General features: G+C 38.1%; 1 protein-coding gene across 1 annotated transcript in view; it reads right to left on the bottom strand.

The window, feature by feature from the left end:
- Positions 1-27,225, bottom strand: part of LOC126100328 (enhancer of rudimentary homolog) — a 66,674-nt gene that overhangs the window by 20,684 nt on the left and 18,765 nt on the right. The window contains exon 3 of the mRNA XM_049910941.1: positions 7,928-8,048. Within this exon, the coding sequence (XP_049766898.1) occupies positions 7,928-8,048 (121 nt within the window). The remainder of the gene's footprint in view (positions 1-7,927; positions 8,049-27,225) is intronic.

Below are 27,225 nucleotides of genomic sequence, written 5' to 3'. Positions count from 1 at the left end.
CTGCAATACACCAAGGTGCCATTTGCGTCATAGATGTCTTTTACATCCATTTCTGTGGATTTTCTTTAGTAAGCTGTTGTTTCACAATGACTCAACAGGTCTGCATTGACTGCACAGCTACTTTCTTCGCTAAAATTGCAAGACACATGGTAGCAACACATTTCAAACATTCCTCAACTATTCAGACCTGCAAATACTGGGAACGATAATACAGGGTTTGTATAAAAAGTAATGAGACTGATTTTTTGCTGACGCAATTGTACTTCACAGCACGGACTCACCCGGGGGGATTAGTGGCTGGTGGTTTCTGGCCGAAAATGTGCAGCGTGCCAGTTGCTTGCAGTCTCTTGTCTCGGGAGCATCATGCGTTGAGTGGACAAATCACAGTCGTCGGCCGTGGCACAACATGCAGCAAACAATCGAGCAACGATACGCCATCACGTTTTTGGTGAAACTAGGAAAATCTGATATTGAAGCATTGGATATGTGTCAACAGGAGTACAGCGATGATTGCCTGCCAAAAGCCCAAGTTTTCAGGTGGGTGAAGAGCTTTAAAGAGGGTCGGGACAGTGTTGAGAACGAGGACCGCTCCGGACACCCATCAACCAGTAAAACTGATTAAAGCATCAACCGTGTGTGCGTTTTATTGAGCACCAACCGTCGGACGAGAATCAGGATGATAGCAGATGACCTCGGACTTTATAAAATAACACATCATGATCACCAAAGAATTGTCGCTGAGGAAGACCTGAGCCAAGATGGTCCCGAGGATTTTGTCAGACGTTCAAAAGCAAGCAAGAGCCTTGTAGCTGATCCGGTATTTTCAGATACATTATCACCAGAGACGAAACCTGGGTGTTTCAGTATGACCCGGAGACAAAGCGCATGAGTGCCAAATGGCACATCACAGCGTCCCCACATTCAAAAAAAGGCTCGCATGAGCAAATTGAAGGTGAAAGCCATGCTGGTCAGGGGGCATGTTTCATCATGAGTTTGTGCCCCAAGGCCGAACTTTCAACAGTGCTTTTTATTGCAAAGCACTCACGAGACAAAGCCATGTCCATCGCATAAGGCCAGCCATCACCAATGATTGGAAGCTGCATCATGACAACTTGCAGGGTCAAACCTGCGTCATGGTGGCAAGCTACCTGGCCAAGAAAGGGATTCCAACAATTCCCCAGCCCCCTACACTCCCGATGTGGCCCCGTCACCAGACTGTTTTGTTCCGCAAACTAAAAACTTCCCTGAAAGGACCGTCATGGGACCCTGGAGGAGGTCCAAGCTGCCACAATGAAGGCTTTGGAGGCCATCCTGGAGTCAGTGTTCGCAGCTGCATTGGAAGCGTGGAAATCTTGCATGCTGTGGGGTGTTTACTTTCAAGGGTCGTTCAATGAAGAGCAGTAAGTGGTGGTAGCAATATCTACAATAAATTTTGATTCACAAGCTCAGTCTATTATTCGGCAGTGACCAGCTAAGACGTGGATAGCAATGTCAGTTCTGACAAACAGAATGGAATTTGTTTATAACGTCCAGTCAAGAGGAAGTACGACAAGTATGAAGTTCCAGGCAAGCACTACAGAAGAATCTGTAACTGAAACAAAGCAAGTGTCATCTCTCCAACTTCGAGGCATGCTTCATTCAAGTCCTCCACCCCTTCGATTGTCAGTAAGGCATTTTCTAGAAATCATTCCACTAATATAGATTAAATCCAACCTGAGCAAACAGTGCAATATCAGCTCCTAAATAAGGGGATCGACCAGAAAACGTGTAAGGAAAGAAACACGATACTAATATATAGACTGCAATGCTACTTTGTATGTACTACCTTGCTTCAGAAAATATCACACAGAAGAAGATCTGTAAACTACGCTTGCATTAAAATAACACAAATAAATGTGTTTTAGTTTTTCTCACAGCCTGAGATGTCTAGTATATCTCAGTATTATAAAAATATGTCTTTGTGATACAGTTCAAAACATTACAGCAAAGAACCCAAAAGCTGAACAGAAATCTTTATATATTTCAGAAAAGTGTACATAACATAATTAAAAAATGTGAATGTTTCTGAACAGTTCTCTTGTTAAACATGTTTGGTTTAGAGGTTAGTGACTTGGCAGACAATATTAATAGTAGCAGACTTTCTACAAACAGTACAGCTACCTGTAATGAAGTTTTGTCTGAGAAAAACTGGGCAAATACTGAATCAGGGCTTAATCAGATTTCAATAAGTTGCTGTGATTAGGAATTTGCTTTGAATGTGCACATCGCAAAGAAAAAGTATAGCATCCTATAACTACATTATCACCATGAATCACAATGGGAATCAGTGCACCCATACAAACACCTATTTGCATAAAATTGTTGATTTATATGAAATGGAATGATCACATAAGGCAGAACAGATGTAAAAAATTAGAGGAATATATTGCTGCAGTATCCTTTAACAAATTCCAAGCTTGAGTGTGTTGCGTTTCTAAGAGAGAAAAGCTTCTATTCATAAATCAGCATGGATTTTCAATGCATTACTTGTGCGTAACAGATTGCACGCTATAGGTCAATTTCACCTCGAATTATACATTGAAGACACTATTTCAAAGTTTTCTGAAAAAAGAATGTGTGATAAAGTTATTTGTGGTGCATATCAGCAACTCAGCATCTCTGTCATATGGTGAGTAGCAACTTTCATTTCATAATATTGTTCCTGTACTATGATTCATGATTAATAAACACATACTTCTGAGTTTTTTTTTTTTTTTTTAAATAAACTATGAACATGCGTAGCTTTTTGCAAATTTCAAAATTATGTTTTGAAAATATAAATAGTTAGTCACAGGTTGTTAACTGTCTTGTGAAATGATAAAGCAGAAGGGCTGCTAACTATCAGCTATGACAATAATGCATGAAATTCTTAAACTGTCAAAATATTTGTACATGAAGAAGAAAGAATCTGAAACTTTTTGGTTATCTAGAAATTTTTTTCTCCAAAACTCACACCCTAAATGTTCTATGAATTTCAGGGTACATTAGTTTGGTCATTGTACTTAAGGACTGTAAAATCAGAGTGGGCAATACTTGCCTGTACAAAATGTGAGCAACTTTTTAGGTAGACCTAGCTCAACTGTGAAGGTCAAAAAATCATGGACACTTAAATATTTAAAATGATTGCTGATTTTAAGTCAATGTCATGCAAAACTGGTACTTATGGATCAAAATAGTTACTTTACAACATCATAAATGGGTGAAAAAACAATTCATAATTCTGTTCGAAAGCATTTTATAACAAAAATGATATATTTAGAATATTTATGCCCATTTTTCTTTTTATGACATTATTCACAAATTATTATTGTCTTCTGTCATGATTTTACATCTTCATTACTTCCCATGAATTAAAATTGCCTACAACATAAGATTGCAATATTGAAAAGAGCTCATTTGTTTTTTCATCTGCTTGTCACTGAACTTGTATAGCCAAGCTGAATTTGCACACGGACAAGGATGATTCAACAAGAGCAGTACTTGAGAAATGGGAACTGCACACTGATCTTTTGATTATGGCCATTTGAAAGCATTAGCAGGACCATGAGCTGGCATGAATGAGACTGTTATATCTTGCAGCTCATAAGAGAGACTTATTATCTGCCCCACACACCAATGATTGACATATACACAAGAAATGAAGTGGCTCACTACAAAGTCTTTTAATGTATACTCTGGTCTCTGCATTTAACAAGGAACCATTTTTGCAATGTATGTGCCATGCCATGACGCAAACCCAGTGGTGATTTGATTGAATGCTCTGCTATCAAGGTTTCATAGCAAACCTTTCCTCTCTTTTTTTAAATGGAATTCCATTAATATATTTTCATTTAGAATTAAGAGTTTCACGTTTGTTACTAATGCTGGTATGGTGTGGATAAATCCAGTAACATCTCTATACCATCAAAGGCTTCATGCTGGAGATTGAATCTCTTTGCAAAATACCTCCTACCCCCTCACATGCACTTTTTCCATAACCTGTTGCTGAAAATACCCTTTTTTTGTCTTAATTCCTGCGCTACAGTGTTGAACAAGCTGATAAGGCTGAAAGTTGTTTTTAAAATGAGATGCTGCACCAACAGTTACACACACATTTAGGAAATGCATGGCCTCTAGATGTTATGTTACCAATTACCATGCCGACAGTGTAACATGCATGTGCACTGTCATGAATGAGATCATAATTGACGACAAAACAGCGTGATGTTCCAAGGAAGTGAGCAACACATGTGAGTATTGATACCTGTGATGTGTGCCAGTGGTAACTCTGCAAAGCAACAGACCAGTTCTCAGCAACGTCAAAATGAAGAACTAATGTGTCAGTATTCTGAGATGTGGCCGATTTTATTTCTGTTATGGCCCCTCTGAATCCTCCGGATATGTTAGTGAGCTATTCCTTCATAACCCAATGCCTAGCATCTGCAACAAACTTCTCTAACTCTACTGTCTTCTTCACTAACCCTCCTCCCTCCTACAATACATAGGTTACATCATTGTCAATATCCTGAAGGTGTAATGCTTCAACACTCATCACTTCAGCACCACAACACATTGCACTCCCAAAACCAACATTTATCTTGCGGCTCTTCACATATACACAAAAGCATCAGGTCCATCCCTGTGTACTTCTTTCCTGTGACACTGTTTATGGCAAAACAAACAAGTCTCAAATTAATGAAGTAAATATGTGTGCATACTTCCTTGACTGGCTGACATTTCACCCATTTTGGTCGTAAGGAGTAGAATTTTGTGATACCAGTTTTTAAATTCAGGTTCTCCTTTTTCATTAGCATATATGCTTCTCTTATTGATCTTGTCTTTTTTTTAACTCTTTCATCATTTTCACTAACAGAGATATCAGCTTGGTTAGGACTTTGCTGCTGCAATCTTTGTCATCACTTAGATAATATTCCAGAGCAACAGTATGCTTATCGCCTTGCAACAGACACCCACAGTAAGAATCTGGGCAAGCCGAATAGCCTTCCTCATTCTTTATTAAGAAATGGGTATGTATTGCTGTATCTGCTGCTTAGAGTAGCTACCTGGTATCAGTGTCAGCAACTGTACCTTCTCAGTATAGGTGAATGCTGAGAGAGCAGTTTTCAGGTTTTGAAACCACACATCACATTTCATGCGCATATCACTATCTACAGGTTCTGCACCAAATGCATCAACATTACACACTTCACAAAGTTTTTAAGATGTTGCCTGTGTAAAACTTGTTTCAATTTCTTCCACTTTTCTTTTTACATACTATTTTCTTCTCATGCTTCTTACCTTTCCTGGACATTTAAGGGGGGATATAGCAGGGGCTACAGCAGAAATGCTAACATTCAACACACCAACAACTTCACATCCACAAATATGAACATCTGCACTGTCTTCTTCAGTTTCACTTTCAGGTGATGGTGACTGTTCAGGTGGGTTGTCACTAAATTTCTCCTTGTAGTGAGTGTAGCAATTCCTGCAAATTGGATGTGATACTAATACCATTACTTGAGGACCAAGATATTTCTGCAATACCTTTGACGTATTTCCAACAAATGTGAAGTGTTTTTCACTTTTCTTAAACATCACGTTTTTCCGTCTTTTTTCATAGTCCACACGCCTCACTCTTTCACTACTGTATTTCCTCACTGACATTGTATCTAACAAAAAGTTCAAATCAAACACAAAACTCAATGCAGAATGGTTTATGTGCAAGTTCTCACTCATTTGTAATAAACTGAGGAGCACTGGAAACAGTGTTACCAACATGCATATTTTACACTAGAAATTCAGTGGTGTGAAATATACAGAAAGTTGAAAAGTTTTTTTTACACAGATAAATATTGCCCACTGTTTTTGCACTGTCTACTAACATATTAACCAAACAATATTTTGTTTAGCTCTCAAAAGTTTTCGGTCGCAGATTTTTGAGTAAATAATTGGTAAAATCTTGGAAAAAGCAAGTTTTTACATTTTTAGTAATAAATATTTACATAATACAGAAACCTGTAACAGAGAAGATAATGTTTATAATTACATCAATAGTATCTGGTAATATGACAAAAGACATCATTCTGTGACTTTCCAAATAAGAAAAAAAATGGTAAGTGAAAAAATTAACTTGTCTTAAATTTGTAAGTTAAATGAAGTCAATAAGCATGTGGGTGTCAAATTTCAGCACACTAGGAGGGAGCTTTAACGCAAAACATCTGCCAGGTGTAGAGTAGTTTTGGTTCATTAGTTATATTTTTTGTTCTCTATTATTTTAAGAGTTATTGAAAAAACATTTTTCAAAGGGCCATACCACTTACAAAAATTAAGGTAAAAAATACTTTATTTCTTAACACTTATGACATAAGAGGTCTAATAAATATTTTTCCAGAGAAATTCATGACCACAAGTTGACATGACATGCATGAAATCACCCTATATCATGTGGGGCATGAATGTAGGCCAATAAGCAGATTTTATAAACCTAGATTTTCAGTAATTGTGGTAGTAACATTTACACTGCAGTTTACAAGTATGTGGCTTGGGATGAAGATTTGTTGAGTCATACAACTGAGTACACTGTCAGGGACTGCTATTGTTCATCAGAGATCAGGGTAACATCAAGAGTGTCCATGGAAATGAGACAGAACTACTGTTGTTTTCCATGTACATTACCCATCAATCTGAGACTGTATGCTGATACCACTGTTACTGCTATATGCGACAGGAGGGATTTTAAATGACTGACAGAATCTCTGTTTGGTATGATGAATGGCAGTTTGTGCTAAATGTATCTCAATATCAGTTAATTGGGAAAGATAGGAGAAACATTACTGTAACATTCAAATTCAGGATTAATGCTATGCTGCTTGATTCACTCATAGGTGTAATGTTGTGAAATGATACATACTGGGACAATTACATAAGGTCTGTTGTAAAGAACATGAAAGGGAGAGTTCTATAACTACTTACGGAACACATGCACTAACAATTCTGAAATACTACTCCAGTGTTTGAGAACCCCACTAGGCAAGTTAAAGGAATACATAGCAGTAATTCATACATTTGCCGTTAAATTTGTTACTGACTGGTTCCAAATCCCTGGGAGACGAATATCTTTTTGTAAAATCTTATTGAAGTTTAGAGAGCCATCATTTGCAAGATGCTGCAAAACAATTCTGATGTCTCCAATGTTAACGCTGTGCAAGGAAAAAATGAGAGTGTTTAGGGCTCATAGAGATATAAGATAAAGACAATTATTTTCCCCCTTCATGCATGGAAGAGGAAAAGAAAGGAAAAGAAATAACTAGCAACAGTATGAAGTATCATTTGCTTCGCAGTGTTCAGTTGCTTCCAGAGAGAGAGAGAGAGAGAGAGAGAGAGAGAGAGAGAGAGAGAAGAAGAAGAAGATGCAAGTTAATGCACTTGCCAAATAGATTTCTTCTCGATTATAGATTTCTTCTCAATTACAATGAAGTTTGTAACTGCTCCTCTTCCACAATCTGAGATTGGAGATGCTTTACTTACACACTCTTTAACTTCAAACAACCTTCACAGATGTTTAGCAACACACAGGCAATCCACATGGATGCTTTATCAAAAATATGTCGAGTAAAACATCACTCAATTTATGGAAACATACATGGCACTTGTGCTTACCAGTAATATTCATTTTTACAACACGATATATAGTATTACTGAATACTGATGACAGAAGTGATGAACATACTTGCAAATTTTTAAACAGTAAAGTGGTAATGACAGAACAAAATTAAATGGATTTTACTATCTATCTACCAAACATTTAAAGTGATTATTTGTTAGAAAAGGAGGCAGATGAGAAAGATGGAAAGCTAACAGAGTTGAAGAGAGCTTTGAAAATCTATTAAATAAAATGTAATATACTTACACAAGGCATGAGAGGTCAGTCAGTTGGTCAACAAAATCAAATAACTGGCTTATGTCGTATGTGATGGATGGAGTGTTTGGATTTTGCCTCTTCAGGTGTTCTTCATAAATTTTGCACACCCCTGATAAAAACAACCAGATAATGCTCAGAGATATAATTTAAAGGAAACTTTACTTAATTTAAATTCTTGACACTAACACAGAAGCAATAGAAATCATGTACCTAAAAGATAAGGCTTCATTCAAGTTTAAAAGTAGTATTTTTTCAATAAGAGAAGTTTTTACAACAAAAATAACAAATTAAATATACAAGAGTACATAAATACACGGAATATAATATGCAGTCACGAACAAGGAAAATCCTTAAAGAAATTGCTTGCAATGAACAGCTATGATGGTAATCTTATGTCCATTTTTAGCATCATCTATTCTATCCTATGAGTAATTTACACTTCAGTATGGTATGTGTTTCAGGCACTTTCTTACATCATTTAACAACACAAACTGCTCACACAGCTTACTTAGGATCATTCCGTCAGTTCTGCCAGTCAATACTAAAAGGGCCAGAAGTGCTCATTAGGCTTTAGAGCAACTGTGAGTCAGCCACATGACTTAAGTAATTCCAGTTTATAAAAATAAAACTTGAAGTGCATCATCACGCAACAATGACAAAAGTCACATATAAATTGGTACATCATATGCAGTACAGAACAAATCACTAATCAAAAGGTTCCAGTAATCATGACAACTGGTTGACCAGGATCATATCACAAAAACAAAGTCCATATTATGACACTCGCTACACAAAATGCCACTGCAGGAACATTCCATACGTCTAAGTGATTTCCATAGCTATCAATGAGTAACATGATTCACTCATGCTGTTCTTCCACTGTTCTAAGAATCCAATCGGGGTTTGAACACTACTACTCATAGATGAGAGTCCAGTATCTAAACTCACTGTCATTGCAAGAATGAGCATTGTTTCATGTTCGTAGGTTCACAACAAACTGGAAGACAGAAATTAAAAGATTATAGATGCCTTTGAAATGTGGCATTACAAAGGACTGTTGTGTACCAGATAGTTTATACACAAATGTGGACTTTTGCAGTAATCTCCCTGTAATGGTTGAATTATTCTTGGCTAATTAATTGAGTTAATATGTTCATTCTGAAGTGACATTTCAACTAGTTTCTTGTAGTTTATCTTCTGAAAAAAAATGTCTGGATCTTGTCTGACTATTATTTATTCTTTCTGGTAGTATCTTTCATTTCCAAGAGTAACACCAGGATAGTAAATTTCAAGCCCTTGAAAGTGAGAGTCCTGGTAGAGGAATGGCCACATGTTTATTACTGAGGATAACTGTCCATCCTGTTTATTTTTGGCAGAGTAATCAGAGTACACACTTGTTAAATTTTTGGTATTTCGTTGCCCCAAGTTGACCTGAAATGGAAGCCTGCACTTTTGTTCATTAGACTTTCATGTAATCTGATTTATATCACTTTCTTGATTACAGAACACTGGAAACCCATGATACAATGCAGCACCCTTCTATTTTTGAAGTTCAATGTTAGTCCCTCACTGATGCTGTAATATACCACCACATCAAGTTGAACCCCAGAATTTTTGAGCTACTGAGTTAAGGTGGAGACAGTGGTTGGCGTAAAGGCAATATGAGGCAATGTAAAAAGTTTCTGATCACCAGTCTTTGCACCAATGTCCTGGATTAAATTCCAAACCTCTCTGCAGTGTCTCATGAAGTGAGCACATGTGACTGGCACTGCTGTTGGTGATCTGCCCATTATACGGGGACGTTAAGCTCAGTGGCTCCCTTGGCACTATTCAAGAGGGTAGGCTATGTGCCAGCACGATGTTTCACCGTCTCCCTTCTTTCATCATCATCATCATCATCATCATCATCATCATCATCATCATCATCATCATCATCCAACATGAACATGATATTACATTACACACACACACACACACACACACACACACACACACACACACACACACACACACACAATTACAGTCGCCAACACTTTAACAGATACACTTACTTACACAGTTCTCAGACTTCATAGTGGAAAGCTGCCTGCAGGCACAGATGACAGGGAAAACCTTTCCAATTAGGCAAATGAATTCACCCTTTGGGGTCTCCCAGCCATTCATGCCATACGACTTTTCTTTACTGGCTTTACGTTAATGGGTGAAAGGGAAGGCAGTGGTAAAGGACATAAATAGACAATGGCAGAGAGAAGGAGATGCTGAGTACAAAGGCTGAACTACAAAGAGAGACAAGTTGAAAAGATTTAGCATTTTCTGTGTTAAAAGAGCACGAATATGTTACCATGCCAAAATTTTTGGTGATAAAGGCAGAATGCGGTTTAAAGCACCTGCTTCCCCAATTTTCAGTCAAGAGTTAACCCTTTAACTGCTCTGGATGTGTTAACGCACGCCCCTTTGTACCTGTCCCTGTGTGCTCTGAACGTATTTACGCGTGCAATCAGTCTTCCTACCTGGTACTCTGAATGCAAGACACGTTCAACAAAGTGCTTTACTGGCTGTTGTCCTAACAGAAATTGTTCTGACCTGAGCACATGCAACCTATCCACCTTACAAGATAGGTGGGGCTGGAGTGAGGAGGATCTGTAATTTACAGTGGAAATTTAACCAGTGTTCCTTGATGTTTTCCTTAGGGCCAAGTAACTACTGTAAAAATTATGTAGACACAAAACTGTTAAGTTTCTTAGAAGATATAAAAAAAATAAAAAACCCAACAACAACAACAACACAAACAAACAAAAAAAACATCCTATCCTATGACTGTATTATCAACGAATCACAACTGGAATTGGTAAACTCCTACAAATACCTGGGTGTAACACTTTGGATGAAAATGAAATGGGATGATAACATAGGCTCAGTCATGGGCAAAATAATTGCTAGACTTCAGTTTACTGGTAGGATACTGGGAAAATGCATTCAGGCAACAAATGAGATTGCTTAAAAGTAAATCTTGTGACCCATTCTGGAATATTGCTCAAGTGTCCAGGATCTGAACCAAAAATGACTAACTGGGAATATGGAACGTATACAGAGAAGGGCAGCTCAAATGGTCACAGGTTCGTCTGACCCATAGGAGAGTTTCACACATACACTGTAGAAACTGAACTGGCAGACTCTGGAAGAGTGGACAGAAAGTTTGCTCGAACGGTTCAAGAAATAGCTTTAAATAATAAGTCTAAGAATATACTACAACTCCAATATATTGCTGAAATGGGAATCATAAAGACAAGATTAATTTAATCATAGCAAAAACAGATGCATTTGAACAATCATTCTCTTAGTGCTCCACTGGAACAGGAAGAAACCTTAACAACTGGTACTATGGCACACACCTCCCCCCCCCCCCCTTGTTTCTTTAAAGAATATGACTCCCATGTACAAAACAGTTTCAAACATGTGACTACAAATTTACAAATGATTAATGTGTTAAATATTTAATGTTAAGCATGCAAAAACTTTATGGTTGAGGACACAAACTCCAAATTTTGTTGGCTTTATTAGTTTTGGGTAGCGAGAACTATTTACAGTTTTCTGAAAAGCTACTTTTTCTTCTAAACTATGGGTCATACAATGATACAATGTTGAAGGTACATTCTGTGGCATATGTTGATCTTGTCTGCAAAATGCATAGTGAATACTGTTAGTAGCAAAGAAATAATACATTAAAACATTACATTTGTAGTTTGTAAACTGTTTTACTTTCATCATTTTGCGGGGCAGTAAGCAAGAGAAAGCTCACAAAAGTTTTCAAATTCTGTTTAAAGTTTATTGGACATTGCTAAGTGCACTCATCAACAAACACTGGATGAACATAGTCTGGGTTATTTGCATGCCATTTTAAGGAAAGTTAATTTTTCAAGCATCTCAATGTTTGACACCATATCTCCCAAATTATGGGTCATAAAATGACAATTTTGCAGTACATTCAGTGATATGTGGATACTGTCTGCAAAATTTGTTGCAAATAGAGTTGATATTAAAGAAGTAATAAATTTAAACATCATTCTCAATGCTGATGTTTTACTGCATAAGAAGCAAAAATGTATGCAATAAACGTTTTTCCTTTTATTTTTCTGTGGTATGTCAATGAGAAGTATCAAAAAGGTTAGAAATTGTGTGCAAAGTTTGATGGCAGTCATCAAGTGCTTTCACTCTCAAATACTGGATAAATACAGTCTGTGTTATTTGCACACCATGAGTTACACTGCATCAAGACACATACACAGTTTCCTAACTTTAGTACTTAAGTTACACATTTAATGAAGAATTATACCTCTTAAGGAGAAGAAGACAGTGTTTCAAATTTTTAAATCCGGTTAATATGAAACACGGACAATAATTATTTTTGCCCCTGAAAGCCATTAGATTGACAACCTGCTGCTGGAACCATGTGGCTGTTTTAGCCATTTTGTAACATTGAGATATTTGTGAACTGTCATTACAGAACTGCAGCAAGTGAACTGCATTGTCCTTGGGCAGCAAGAAAAGCAAAGATTGTTTCTCAGTAAGCAAGTGTGTTTAGGTAAATTAATATACACAATCCAATCACATAAATGGACCACTGCCTGTGTTCATTGTCAATAACCTCTCACAGATGGCAGCACAATCAATGAAGAGTGTATAAAGTGTGTCAGGGGATGCAGAAAACAGTGCAGTCGTCGTAAAGCAGGAAACGAGCAATTTATTTACATTCAAAAGGGCATTATCATTGGCTTTCGGGCCAAGGATGGAAGCATTCCCAAAATTACTAAGTTTGTAAACTGTTTGCGAGATGGCAAGGTAAAGTTAACTGCGCATGGCAAGGTGGCACTATCCAAATGGGGCACCAAGGATACTGTGATGCACTAAGGACCATAAATGACAGATGAATGAAGGCTGTGGAGATACGTAAGGGCGAATCGATGTGCAACTGTTGAGCAACTGACTGCTGGATGAACCTAAGGTCTACCAACAGTGTCTCCTCTACAACTATTCACCAAACATTGCTGTGTATGGGCCTCAGGAGCAGGCCTCTTGTTCAAGCAATCATCCTCACTGATATTCATAAATGACAAAGGCTGGAATTTGCATGCCAATACTGTAATTTAATGTCCACTGTGTGGCAACAGTTGGCCTTTTCAGATGATTATTTATGCTCCATCAGACAGGTGGTTATTGGCATGTATGACATGAAACATCTGAAAGTAAACTCCCTACAACAATAATTGGAAGAGTCCAGGCAAGAGGAGGGAATGTTATGGTCTGAGGACTTTCATGGCTTTCTCTGGGTGATCTCATCATTCTGGAAGGCACAATGGATCAACACATGTATGTATCTAGCCCTGGGGACCATGCCAGGATGACCAATCTACTGGCCGATTCAACTTCTTTGATTTTGCCAAGACTTTTCCAGAGTTTTATTTTTCCCAAATAGTGTGTCACGGTTGGCACTGTTCCAATGTGTGACCTAAGATGGCATTACTTCCACCATCTCTGATTTATGAGATAGCTACCAGAAACAGTAGTTATCTGGGGGGGGGGGGGGGGGGGGGGCAGCAAGGAGGAGACAGTTGGTGACAGTACTGAGTGCGACGAGGAAGCAGACAGTTGTGACGGCTTTCCTTGTAAACAAATGTCCACAACTGGCCTGGTGTGTGTCCTTAAGTTTATGCTATGAAAGACTGTATATCAGACATCTGTATCCTGCTGGGCCTGTACGATGGAAGAGAGTGCACTTGTGTGTGTAGTGAGCCTGGGCTGTGCCTACTATTTGTGCTAAAAGGTACTGTCTTGAGTCCATCAACAGACTGTGTTCCTGAATTAAAGAATACAGATTGTTTCTTTTGGCGTTGAAATTTCTCCTCATTATTTTATGAATCTGAGTTGTACTCAAGTGATTAACTATCAGTTACTAGAATGTGTACTGGTATTGATGCCAGCCAGTAGAAGTAGTGAAAGGAAATGTTGAACTGCTGGCACTTGATGTTAAGAACAGTGATTAATAGCTATTAGTTATTGTTGCAGATTAGATTCCCTTTACATTTAGTACCTGAAAGAATTGATATGCTAAATGTCTGCCACAGGTATGAAGGAAAGTGATGCAGGTGCAGAATGCAGTGAAAAATGGAAGCTAACACTGTTTATGTCTTATATTACACTCATGTTCAGAAAAAAACAGAACACCTTGAACAACTAGTGATAGGACATTCATTTTCACAGAACATGTACACGAGTATGTTCCCCAGAAATGATAAGCATTTGAGCCACATTAGCCTGTGGGTCCAACATCAATATCATGGTGCACCACCACCTACTGGTAAAATGTGACTGCGGCTCTCGTTGCCACTATAAACTGAAGGTGGATGGAAAAGTGTGACTTGAGACATGCAGGACTCCTGGCAGACATACTGCATGAACTGCACCAAAAAAATCAGTGATTTTGAAAGATGGCACTTTATTGGCATAAGAGAATGTGATGCATCCATCCGGGTAATTGCTGCTCATTTAAGATGAAGTGTTTCAGAAGTGCAATGGGTGTGTGCAGAACGGTTCAAAGAAGGCCATAGAACACAACGAGATGGGTCAGACTGCACTACCCAGACATCAACCAACGCGCCCCCCCCCCCCCCCCCCCCTCGGCTCCAGCGCAACAGTGGAACAATGTAACACATCATACACTATCAGTGGTGACAGTCCGTTGCCATTTATTATGGCACAGTTACATGTGACTCGTCAACTTCTCCAACTGCCTTTGATGAATGTATAGAAACATGCCAGACAGCAGTGTTGTATGGAACAATGTCACTGGGGATAGGAATGGCATCAGACAGTGTTTCTGGACGAATCCAGGTTCTGTTTGAAAATGATGGCTGCATTTTGGTTCACTGCAGACAGCGGGAGCAGCATCACAGTGGCTGCATTCACACAAGACATTCAGTGCCAACTTAACGCTTTATGGTGGGGATTGCTATTGGGTACCACCACAAATGACAGTTGGTGCATGTGAGAGCAGTGCGACCCGTAGCCATACCCTTTCCTCATAACACCTCAGATGCCATTTGTCAGCAAGACAATGCATGACCACATGTTCCTGCAGGAACACTTGCCTTCTTGGTGTCATAGTATGTCAACCTTTTGCCCTGGCCTGCCTGATCACCAGACTTGCCACCAATCAAAAATGTATGGGATATGGCGAAACGACAGGTACAGTGCTGTGATCCAATGCTATCCACCACAGATGAACTATGGAACAAGATAAACGCAGAGTGGATGGCTATACCACAGGCCATTCACGCCTTATACCTGTTGATGTCATGAAGCATGGAAAAGTTATCAGGGCCCATGGTGGATTCTGTGCCTACTAGGCAATAGGACACATGCTGAACAGGGTGAATGAAATGCTAATCATTTCTGCAGAATATACTAACATACATGCTCTGCGAATATGAACATCTCCTCTATAAACATTCATGGTGTTCTGTTTTTTTCTGAACATGAGTGTATCATGTACGTACTGTGTCTATTATTATAGCTTTTTCTAATGTTAGTTGGAAATGCTGAAAGATAGTTTTCCCCGTGATTGATGTACCAGTCTTTAAGCAGCTTCATTCCCTACGTTTGCATAATAATGTGCCAAAGAAAACCATGTGATCGAGAGTTTCCTTTGCTAGTTATTGTTGTATGAGTGTCTTGCCTAGTTTTCAATTTAATCTTTTACAATTAAGCTACACTTGTCTTGACTGAAGTATATTTTTCTCAAAGACATTGAGGCTTATACGCCACAGTTAGGTATTAGCTGCCAGTTATTAAACAACTAAACCATTCATTCTTTCTTCAGATAAGATTTTTTCACTGTTGCGTTACATACCTGCCTTTCTTCTCCTAACACTAAGTATTTCTGAATTCGTAGTTACTGTCCAACTTGTTTACATAATTGAAAGACACACTGGATAAAGCTGTATTGATATGAGATTTGCTGAACTGTTTTCTTAAATGATGTAAGTGAAGGCTTAAGTCTTAAGTAATTCTGGCTTGCTCTCAAATTCATATTTCTTTGAGCTGTGACACCATGTAAGTCTGTTTTGATATGTTGATGTGGGATAATGTTAAATTTAATAAAAGTTTCAATGTTTTATGTAAAATGTGTGAACAAGCTTAGCTGATCACTCTACCCTTTTAATCCTAATGACACAACATCTGCAATATTAGTCTTTTTAGGGGTAGAAACTGAATGTTGAGCATGCTTAAAATATTCAGTATTTTTTACTTTTCTTTAAATTGCCGGTTTTAGATTATGCAGTATAATTGAAAGTATTTAATGTACTCAGGCAAATTGCCATTTCAATGTGCCACCAAATGGTAAAGTGAACTGGATAAAGCACACATACCTGACAAGAATATTCCAGATATAAAGTGTACACATTTTTAATAGACACCCGAAATAAGATTAAATTAACTGATTTGACCACCAAAAATTGTGATAAATATTGAAAATATCACATTTATTAGTTGTGTGTAAACAGGCATAAGTTTAACTAATGGCCTACTACTTAAATAAAAATACTGGCAAAATACTTACAATTCAATGCAAATCCAAAATTCACACACTTTTGGAAGACTTCTTGTGAGATGGTATTTAATAAACTGAATCTCCCGTTTGATGATGTGGAGAGTGTAGTTCCTTATATTTTACTGTTACACAATCAGTATTGAATAGAACAATATACTAGTCACATTAACACACATGTAACCGTATTGCAAGTAGATAATCTTCTCCACATGCAGATTGTAAGAAAAACTTTAACATTACTTTGAAATTACTAAAAATTCTGTAGATGCCTCAAATATACATAACTATAAGGAAGAAAGTTTTTTGTGAGACTTCTTTACAAGTTCTTGAATTTTTCTTCATTAAGTTCCTCTTCCTTTCCAGCATCTGTTAATAATTTTAACTTTTTCATTGTAAGAATTTTAATTTCTTCAGTGTCTCTCTGCCACTCTGCCTTTTCCTTTTGTTTTTTTGTTTTCTTTTTTCTCCATTTCCAGTGACTCCACATAATGAGAATGACCATTTTTCGCTGTACGTATGAATTGTGTTGTTATTTCAAATTTACTATCTCTCCAGAAGAAATAATAACCATCAAAAACCTGCCACTGAGCAATCAGCATATTTTCTTTTCGATGTTCTATGACACATTCTGAATTCACAGAAAACCCCCAATCCAATTACGCATTCCCATGAGAAATTAAGGAAATAAATCTTACCAAAGATCTTACATCAGGAAATTCCTCTTCCACAAATGAGCTTAAAAGTTTGATTCAGTGTTGATCCAGTATACTTTCCTTTCATTTGTACATGGACATTTCTTCTTTTATTCTTGATAGTGCAATAAACTCCTTAAACTGGTGCTTCTGCATTCCAGAAAGCCATTCTTTCTCAACCACAAGCTGAAGGCACAAGTGTACATGAGTGGTTGCTTCTGCTGATTTGAATGCCACCAAATTTGGATCTAAAAATGAAATTGTCTTCGTCAAAGAAAATTTTAATGGTGACTTCTCCATTAACTTCTGTAACAGTATCTTCATACAGGATGAACAGACATTTCAGTCATTTCGGAACTGTAGTATATTTAAATCAGTGATGCCTTTAACCTACTTTAACTATTTTTTGCTGCAAAACCAAGATCAATACTTCCTGAAGGAATAAAATTACCTTTGTTAGGTCAGTTGAGGGAAAATAAGATACACTGTTCAAAACTTTCTTTTATGATACATTTCATAAAAATCTTCACAATATTTGTCAACACACCATAAGGAATGGGAGCTGATGACATCACTTTGGGACCCAGTTAAAAATGGTTCAATGTGTGAAGCAACAGATACAAAAAATTTCAATTTTGTGCCAAGTAATTTACACGTGATGTGCTCTGAAACTACTTTGAAACTCTGACTAGTCTGACACACAGACTGATCATCATCTGTAACAAACACTGATAAATTTGACAATATAGAAATAGCTCACTCAGCTACATTTATATTTTCTAGCCATCTCATTCAGCAAAGCTTAAGTGGGAAATACTGGAACATGTAGAGTTAATATAATTACCTCTTCTTGTGGCATATCCTTGAATAAATAATACAATGATCACAAAAACTCTACTGTATTCCAACCAACGTTTCTAAAATCTGTATTACAAGCATAATGTAGTGTGTGTAATACACAGGTAACAATTTTTAAAAGAACTGCACCTGTAATTGTTTTGCCTCACTTAATTCTTGCAATACCTTCAAAGTTGAAATTAGAACCATCTATTGATATTTGAATAAATTTCTTCATGTTTTCTTCATACAAACCACTTTTTAACCCATTTAAAAGTTTCATGTTGTTGTTTGTCCTAAGAAACAGATGTTAAATATCTCAGGGAGACCTCGTTTTTCTCGGTATTCCAAAATCCTTTTGTTGCTTCTGAGTGATTATATTTAAACTTTTGTCACAGCATGCAACAAGTCACTTTTTTTACAGTTTTTGAAATGATATCACTAAAAAATTGCGTGTACAACTTTGGTACGCTATAGCTGCATTTTTGGTGCAACAGCACTATCTGGAAACAACAACGTAAAAAGAGAAACAGTATCTGCTGTGTTGCAAAAAGATCTTGCTGAATCATGCCACTCAGGCACCACACAATTTCAGCTTTTGTCGATTGCTCCGATGTTTACAGAATTTGTCTTGCACGAGTATCAGAAGTGGCATTTGACGAACAAAATGCTTGCACTGTACTTATTCATCACTTTCCAGATGTAAAGGCTCTGTGAGTCAACCAGCTTCTAAATCTTTTTTGACAAAACGAGACCCAGGTAAACATTTCTTTGAAAGTTTAAATGCAAATTTATGTTTCTTCCCTTCCACATGACTTGTTAATGCATCTCTACCCACATTACTTAAACCAAATGATCTTTGCTTAGTGTACAGTAGGCAAAATACTTGTCTTTTTTTTCATTTCATCTAACCATACTCAGTATTCTTCATTGAGCTACCACAGAAGGTTGAAAGTACATCTGCTACCAGCACTCATCTGTGAAAGATGTTTTCTTATTATTTAGGTACTTAATTATGAAAACTGCACGATTAATCTGATGCATATATACATTAAAAACACAACTTGGGTACTGTGCTTAATAAAAGTTATACCATAATCTTAGTTCAACAAGTATAAATAAATATTACTGCCATGTATTAACTGTTAAACAAAATTGCAATTCGTAACTTACTTTTCAACATATACTGAAACGAAAATGGTAACATGAAATAATGAAGCACAGCTCACTAACACAGGTTTTGCAAAGTGGAGGAATTGCACATTTTGTGATGTCACCCAGTTCAAAAAACTAATACATGCCAGCCGCGCTGTGGAAGAAATATCTTGCTTCACACGACATCACCTGGTAGCAAGGCTCACATGTACTGAATATCTTTATCTGCTTCTTGGCAAAACCTGTCTTAGTGAGCCATGTAACACTCGCCACTAGTAGAACATTTCAAACACTTCAGCATCTTTTACACGAGATCTGTATGACACTAAAAAAGTGCGCCGTTTTTAGAGCTATGAACTTAAATCCCAGAAATAAGAAATATGAGGCCTGTCTAAAAAGTATCGGACCTTTGGCCAGAAAAAATATTTCGAATATGTGATGAGGTTGGGACCCTAATCCCCTTCAATGTAGGCCCCCTTGTGCCTGCACATACTTAGCCCACCGATCCTTCCACTGCTGGAAACACCTCTGGAATTCTTCTTTTGGAATGGTGTTCAGTTCTGTCGTGTTCCACATTATCTCTTCTCTACTCTAAAAATGAGATCCTTTCAGTGGCGTCTTCAATTTTGGAAGCAACTGGAAGTCACAAGGTATCATGTCTGGAGAGTAAGGAAGTTGGCGCATGGCTGTAATTTCATGTTTGGCCAAGAAATATTGGATCAAGTGGGATGAATGATGAAGTTGTCAGTTTTTCGCCGTCCACATGTCTGGTCTTCTGCACCAAACTGCGTCATGAAGAACATCTTGATAGTACTCCTTTGTCACTGTTTGTCCTTCTGGTGCATTTTTGTGATGCACAATTCAACAACAGCTGCACTCCAAGCAATCTGAGGACTGCCAGAACGCTGGTCACTCTCCGCTGATGTGCGGCCATTTCTGAATTGGCTGAACCACTCCTTAATTTGTGTTACACCCATAGCATTTTCTCCGAACACCTGCTGAATTTTACAAACTGTTTCACTTTGAGAATCATCAAGCTATTGACAAACTTTGATGCGAATCATCAAGCTATTGACAAAATTTGATGCAGTATCTTTGCTCAACACATTATCATTTTGAGAGAATCAGTAAACCGACAAACACGTTGTTTAGCACCTCCCTCAGCAACCGACAGGCAGCGACTGATGCGTTGGAAAGTGGGGACAACACATACACATAAAGGTCTCTTCCTTTACAGCGTACAGTGGCACCGCGCTATAGTCTATTTTGCGCGGGAAAATCAAAGGTCGTATACTTTTTACACAGATCTTGTATGTGAAAAATCCCTGCTTTTTCCCAGAATTTTACAATTCCCTGATGTTTCTCAGTTTTCCCAGTTTCTACATTGAGTGGCTACCCTGCAGTTTGCTTCTCCTCAGCACAATGGCATCTACTAGCATGACAATGCAGCAAGTCACACAACCAACAATGTACATGCTTGGTTACAGGAGCACCAAACTCCCTGGATTTAAACCCAATCAAGAATCTGTTAAACTACCTCAATCAGGCTGTTCACACCATAGATCCTTAACTGAGAAACACAGTGTAGCTGGCCACAGCACTGGAATTGGCATAGTTCCACATCCTTGTCGGTAACTTCCAGAACTTCACAGATTTTTCCTGCCAAAGCGCATGCAGCAGCTCACCTCACTTTACATGTAACTTCATTTGGTTTTTCAGTAGATCTGATGCAAACCTCACTTTACATTCTGTGTCAATTTCTTTACCTCTGTAAAGTTACAACAGCTAACACCATCAATAATGCGTCTATTGGAATGGTGATCAGCCAGGCCATCATAATCCACATGAATCAAATCATGTTCCTTTCATGAGTACCAGCAGTTGGAGAAATAGCCAAAAATCACACGGAGCCATGTCAGAGTAGTAGGGAGCCTGCCTAACCACAGCAATGTGTTTGTTGTGGAAAATCTGAATCAGACACGCAGAATGGGCAGGTGATTTATCACGTTGGAGCTAGTTTTTGCTGTACACGGATATGGTTGTTTGCACTGCTCTGCATGAAGGTGACAAAGGGCCTCCTGATGCTGAAGAATTTCCACAGTGATGGATTGACCTTGTGCTGTGTATTGAAGCACCACCCATGAGTGTCAAAGAAAACAGTAAATCTTGTCTAGACATTGCTGCAGATCTGAAGTGTGTGTGTATCTCCCTCCCTCAGCAATTCGGCAAGAATTTATTGACACATTCTCCTTGCACAAATTGTTAGTCAATACTGAGTGTACTGATCCCACACTGAGCTCATCTTGTTTGCGAGGTCTCGTAATGTGATATGACACACTGATGTGTGCCACTTCTACAGCGGTTGTCCCTTGAGTTGCTTGTGGCATTGGCCCTACAAGCCTGCTGAACTTTGCAAATGGTTTCCATTGCATATAGCCAAGCTTTTGACAGAATTTGATGCAACATTGCCACTCAATTTGTTCCACTTTATAACTTACAATTCGATAAGCACTCACTATGTGTCCTCAGTCACAGAGTGACTGTCAGTGATTGATTTCTGCTAGCAGGAGAAAATTTGCAACTACACATGTATGTCCTCCATCACATATCCACTGAAGAAAGGCTTTCAAGGCTTCGCAAGGTTATGCAGGAAAGGAGGTGGCTCAACACTTTGAACACACCCCACATGCAGGGTAATGTAAGGAGAAGTAATGAAGCTTTAGCAAGTGAGAGAATTGAGATGGCTGGGTTTCAACAAAAGTGGTAAAATATGTTTAGAACAAACAACAACCCACCATTTTGACTGTTGTCAGGTCCACAATAAAAAGTAGTTCCCCCGAATACCACACCTACAGTAAAAACTAATATTCTGATTATCTTGCCACAACTTTTACTCACTATCAAGCTGACACATATATTCATATACTTTTTCCGTAAGTTTAATGAACACCAGAGATACATATAACAGAGACTTTAGTCATCAATATTGTATTCTCTGTCATTATTTACAACAGTTGGCCAATGCTGAGGTAACTTTTTGATTCTGTAACTGCAAATATCACATGGTTCTGAGTTGAGTAATTTCTCTAGCTATGTTTGGAACGCATTTTCATCTGGAAAAGTGTTCCTTGAAGGTTATTCAATAGAGAGCAAAAAAGTTGAAAATCTGAGGATGCAAGATCAGCTGAATAAGGTGGGTGCAGAATGACTGCCCAATCTAACTCCTGTGTAGTTTTTATCAATCTAGCAGAATGTGGGTACACAATATCGTGGAATAGCATCCCATCATGCAGTCTTCTCGGTCATTTTTCCTGGGCTGCGACAGCAAGACATCTCAGTTGTTGACAGTAAATGTCAGCACTGATAGTTACACAGCAGGGAAGCAATTCATAGCACTCCACACAGTCACTGTTCCACCAGAGTCATAACATTATCTTTTGTGGATGCACGCAGGTCTGTATGCAGGGAGTTGCTAAGTGGAGTCACTAATGTCAAGATGAACCGCCTTAAAACGAGAAAATCTTTTTTCCAATGACATTAATCCCACACACAGTGCAAATGTTTCTAGCTGTCTCCCCTGCTGTCACCCCTCCACTGAACTCAAACAGAAGAATATGTCCTGACCAACTAATCAAGCATATCTCTCAGGACACTTCTTCCCACATCTCTAATGTCATCCTCACATAGGCCTACTATTCTCATCATGAAGCAAGCCAGACATACATTCCATAACAGCTGGTACACGCTTACAAGGGAAACTCGTCGTCACACCCCCTCAGATTTAGCAACAAGAGGGCCCAGTGGATAGCCCGTCAAAAACTGAACACAGATCAAGCATGAAATCAGGAAGAAAGTATATTGGAGTGTGAAAGAAAGCAAAATCGAAACTGTGAACACTCCAGGAACAAGAAGTGCAATATAATGCAGCCAGAAAGAGGAACAGCGTCATGGTTAAGAGGTTATGGTGTTGGACCGTCAAGCGGGTAAGCCATATTCAAAACTCCTTTGTGCCAATTTCTTCTTCTTCTTCTTCTTCTTCACATTACGATTTATTCACTTTTGTGTTTGTGTCATGATGTAATGTCAGTTTGCAACAGCGAGGGGTAAGGTGGGGACCTATAATGACAGTTGATTCTGCACAACTACTCTAGCAGCAGCCGAAATAAAGTGGCTTTCAAATGAAAAAGACAAACATTTGATGACAAGGCCATAAGTCAACTGAATCATCCACCAGAAAACACATCTGTTGTGCCATATATGGCATTAGTGACAGCATGTACATCATGTGATAGGAATCTCTTATCGACATACCTACAGGGTGTATACGGGGACAAGGAAAAAGAATTCCCGGATTATTCCCGGATATCCCGTTTAAAAAATACGCTTTTTCCCGGGCGAAAATACACTTTTTCTGTGCTAAGTGACAGTAGGTTTTCCGTAGATTTTCCCTCGGAACTGTAAAACTTATCAATTCTTTGAATGGTTAACGTTTTATACAATCGCGTAGAACTTCCCGGAAAAAAAAAAGAAAAGACGGGCAGAGAAGTTTTGGAGAGACTTCTAATTTAAAAAGGAGAGAAGTGTTGGAAAAATTTGAAGCAACATATACGTTCCATATTTTCGTATTACGGAAGTATAAATTCGAATTACACCAAACACAGCGCGTTAGTTTGCGGAGCGTTGAAACCGAGGTTGCTATGTCCTTTTGTAAGCGAGTCATAGCTCAAGCCACGAGATCTCGTCAGCCGATGGCAGCAGTTATTCAGAGCATAGGACACGTGTTATAGTCAGCCAATAGCAAGATCACTGGTTACATAGCGCGAACACGCAAGAGGAAAAGTTAACGGTTTACATTAATGTACACAGTACCGTATATCTACAAGAAAAGCTAAGCTTTCACATATAATATTAGTCTCTAGGATTAATACGCTACAACAGAAGCTAAGCTTTCACATGTAATATTGATCTTTTTTGCGTGTGTTATATTTTAAGATACATCACACAAATGTGCCAGTAAATTTAAAACTATGACATAAATGTGTCGGGTCGAAATTCTTGTAAGTGGCTAGTCCTCAAACTGTTCATTTTCGAACGCTCTGTGATTTAGATATCCATCCCACTTTCTCACACGTAACGTAATTCATCTTGCGTAAAAAGAAATTTACTTTGAAAGTAGCGCTTTTCTAACCACCGTTCGCAATACTATCCGAAGACTGTTAAAAATAGGTTCGATTTATGTTTCCAGAGAGCGCCAGAAAACAGGCATTATTGTGCGTGTGAAACTGCAGTGGTGTAAGAAGCCCGTATGTTCGTTTGTATTAAGCACTAAAAGAGCTTACATTACACCATACAAGAAACAGGGCATCAGAGGGTGCTCCAAAGAGCATCGGAATTTCGTAAATCATACTAAAATGCATAATTCGGCTTGAAGTGTGAATTGGCTTTTTCCAGATTCACAATGAAGTAGGTCCCATCTGATATTAAGCTTTTCAGTGTGGTTTTTGGGATGTAAATTTCCTTGGAGTACCAGTACTCTACGATCTCATTTTTGGTTCTTTATTACGGCATAATGCCATATATGGCAGAAGGTAACGTGCACTTGAAATTCAGCGAAAAGTTGGAATTAGCTAATACTGTAGAATGAAACACTTCGTTTCAAATAAAATGATTGCCTCAGCGGAAAGATTAATAAAGCTAAATTTCTTTAGCAAACTTGCAAAAATAACTTCACTGTTCTGCAAGGCGATTAATGCTTGACTGCTAACAACTTGGAAATAAAATAAAATCAGAAAACTGAAATTAATAATATATTTCTGCCCTTCGTAATTATGTGAATATTTTAATTCACTTGATAGCTCCCGCCCACGGAAATCCGTTTGGTTTTCATTTGACTTGGGAGCTGTACACGAAGAGAAGCAGCGAAATCACTTAACGTAAACACGTGTCACGTGGAGGTTAACCCCTCCCCACTACAACTCTGTGCAAGCATGAATCTGGCAGCTACGGCGCGCGAGTAAAAACTTTCTCGTGTGCATCTGGCTGCTTGCTGCTGCTACCGATACAGCTAACAGCCAAACTTCAAGTAGCGCGAGAAGGTACTGCTTAGACGCGAGTCAAATGAACCTGCGCAACAGACCGCTGGCAATTGGTCAAACGAACCTAATGTGAACAGTTGTGACGTCATGCTCAAAGCATGCAGTTTATTGTTACGAAGAATTACAGTCTGCGCCCTACGACCTTTGACATATTTTTGCTATTTGCAAACGCTTGTGGGTGCACGGTTTTTTGTTGTTGTAAATTGCACATTTCCTTTGTCACTAAAGTTTTATTTTTTCCCCCTCTCGTTTATATTTTATTGCTGCAGTATCATTCTCCAGCAGCAGGATACAAACATTCTTTGCTAGGGAATCAATTCTGCAGCCAAAATTTTAAAAAAATTAACTGAAATCTAAAATAATGAAAAATTCCCGGAATTCCGAAAAATTTCCGGGTTTTTCCCGGTTTTCTCCCGGATGAAAAAATTCCCGTGTTTTTCCCGGTTGTCCCGGGTCGTATACACCCTGTACCTAATTTGTACCACTGGTGAGTGAGACATGCCCCATTGCCTGGTACAGGTGTGTGTGTGAATGTGAATGATCACTTCCAAGGAAACAATGAAAACTTAATAGTTTGTCACATAAGCTGAAACAAATGAATGCAACAGCTTCACTATCACACAGTTTTTCTGTGCTCTGTCAAAACATATGTTTTTAACATTTTTCAAGTTGCATTCCATTTTGAAGTTTTGACTCTTTCCGTTTATTTGTTGTTTTCATTTCTGTGCAACATCTATGTAGTATCTCGCCTGCTCCCACTATACATCACATTTACTTACGATGGTAATGTATTCTTACCACATGACTCATATTCTATAACAAACGTATAGTATGACAATTGCCACGACTACAGAAAGAGAACAAAACATTTCAATGACAGGATGGACAGTTCATAATGTTGTGAAAAATAAGAAATAAAATAAGTGGCACAAGGGAGTTTTGAACATGGCACCACTGCTGTCTCAGGCTGCTCTTTATTGTACTTCTTCCTCTTAGACCATTCACTGCTTCTATTTTGCTTTTTATCACAGTTCAGTACACCATCTTCCTGTTTTCATGCTTAATATATATTTTTGACAGGGTATCCACTGGGCCACCTTACTGCTACATCTGAGGGGTGGGGGGGTGCAATGCGGAGTTTCCCTTGTTATAACCAAACTGGTATATCACACAGAATGCACTCCTCGTGTTTTGCAACTATTGCTCTTTAGCAGCAATTTATGGACGTATCTCATGCAAATCAGTTTGTTTACAAAAGTGGATGTGTGTAACATTGCTAAAGTATCTCTATTACCTCACACATTCCTCAATTGTTCATGTGCTACACATGTTATTCTGTCTGTAGCACAGATCAATGAAAACTTCAATACCCCCTAATAAGATACAAGGCAGAAAGAAAGTTCTAGCTTTCAGAGCTTTCATTACAAATAGCGTGATATAAATTTAGAATACTCTTCCATAAGGGACAGAAATTATTTCATCATTGTTACTTTTTATTTGTGTGTGTGTGTGTGTGTGTGTGTGTGTGTGTGTGTGTGTTTTCCATCATATACTGCAGAATTTGATATGAATTAGTTCATAACATGATCCAATGCGATTGATACTGTAATTCTGCATTTACTATAATTTTGAAGTCGTAACCGAAATGTTACATTTTACAAACAGAAATGAAGTATGAAGCTAACACAAGGTAAATTATTTCATCAGAAATTTAATTACTTTGCATTTTTAATGTATTTTCCAGTTACATTCACATCTGAAGTCATGAATATTTAAAATGATAATTATAATTATACTTATTGTTTATGTAATTACTCTGAAAGATAAATTAATTGACATCTGTTTTTCTCCATGAAATAGTAATGAAATGTAGTAGCTTTTAGTTAATAAATATCGAAT

Source organism: Schistocerca cancellata, chromosome 9, assembly GCF_023864275.1.
Source record: "Schistocerca cancellata isolate TAMUIC-IGC-003103 chromosome 9, iqSchCanc2.1, whole genome shotgun sequence".
Taxonomy (NCBI): Eukaryota; Metazoa; Arthropoda; class Insecta; order Orthoptera; family Acrididae; genus Schistocerca; species Schistocerca cancellata.
The sequence above is the reverse complement of the archived record's forward strand: the minus strand, read 5'-3'. Positions and strand labels throughout refer to the sequence as shown.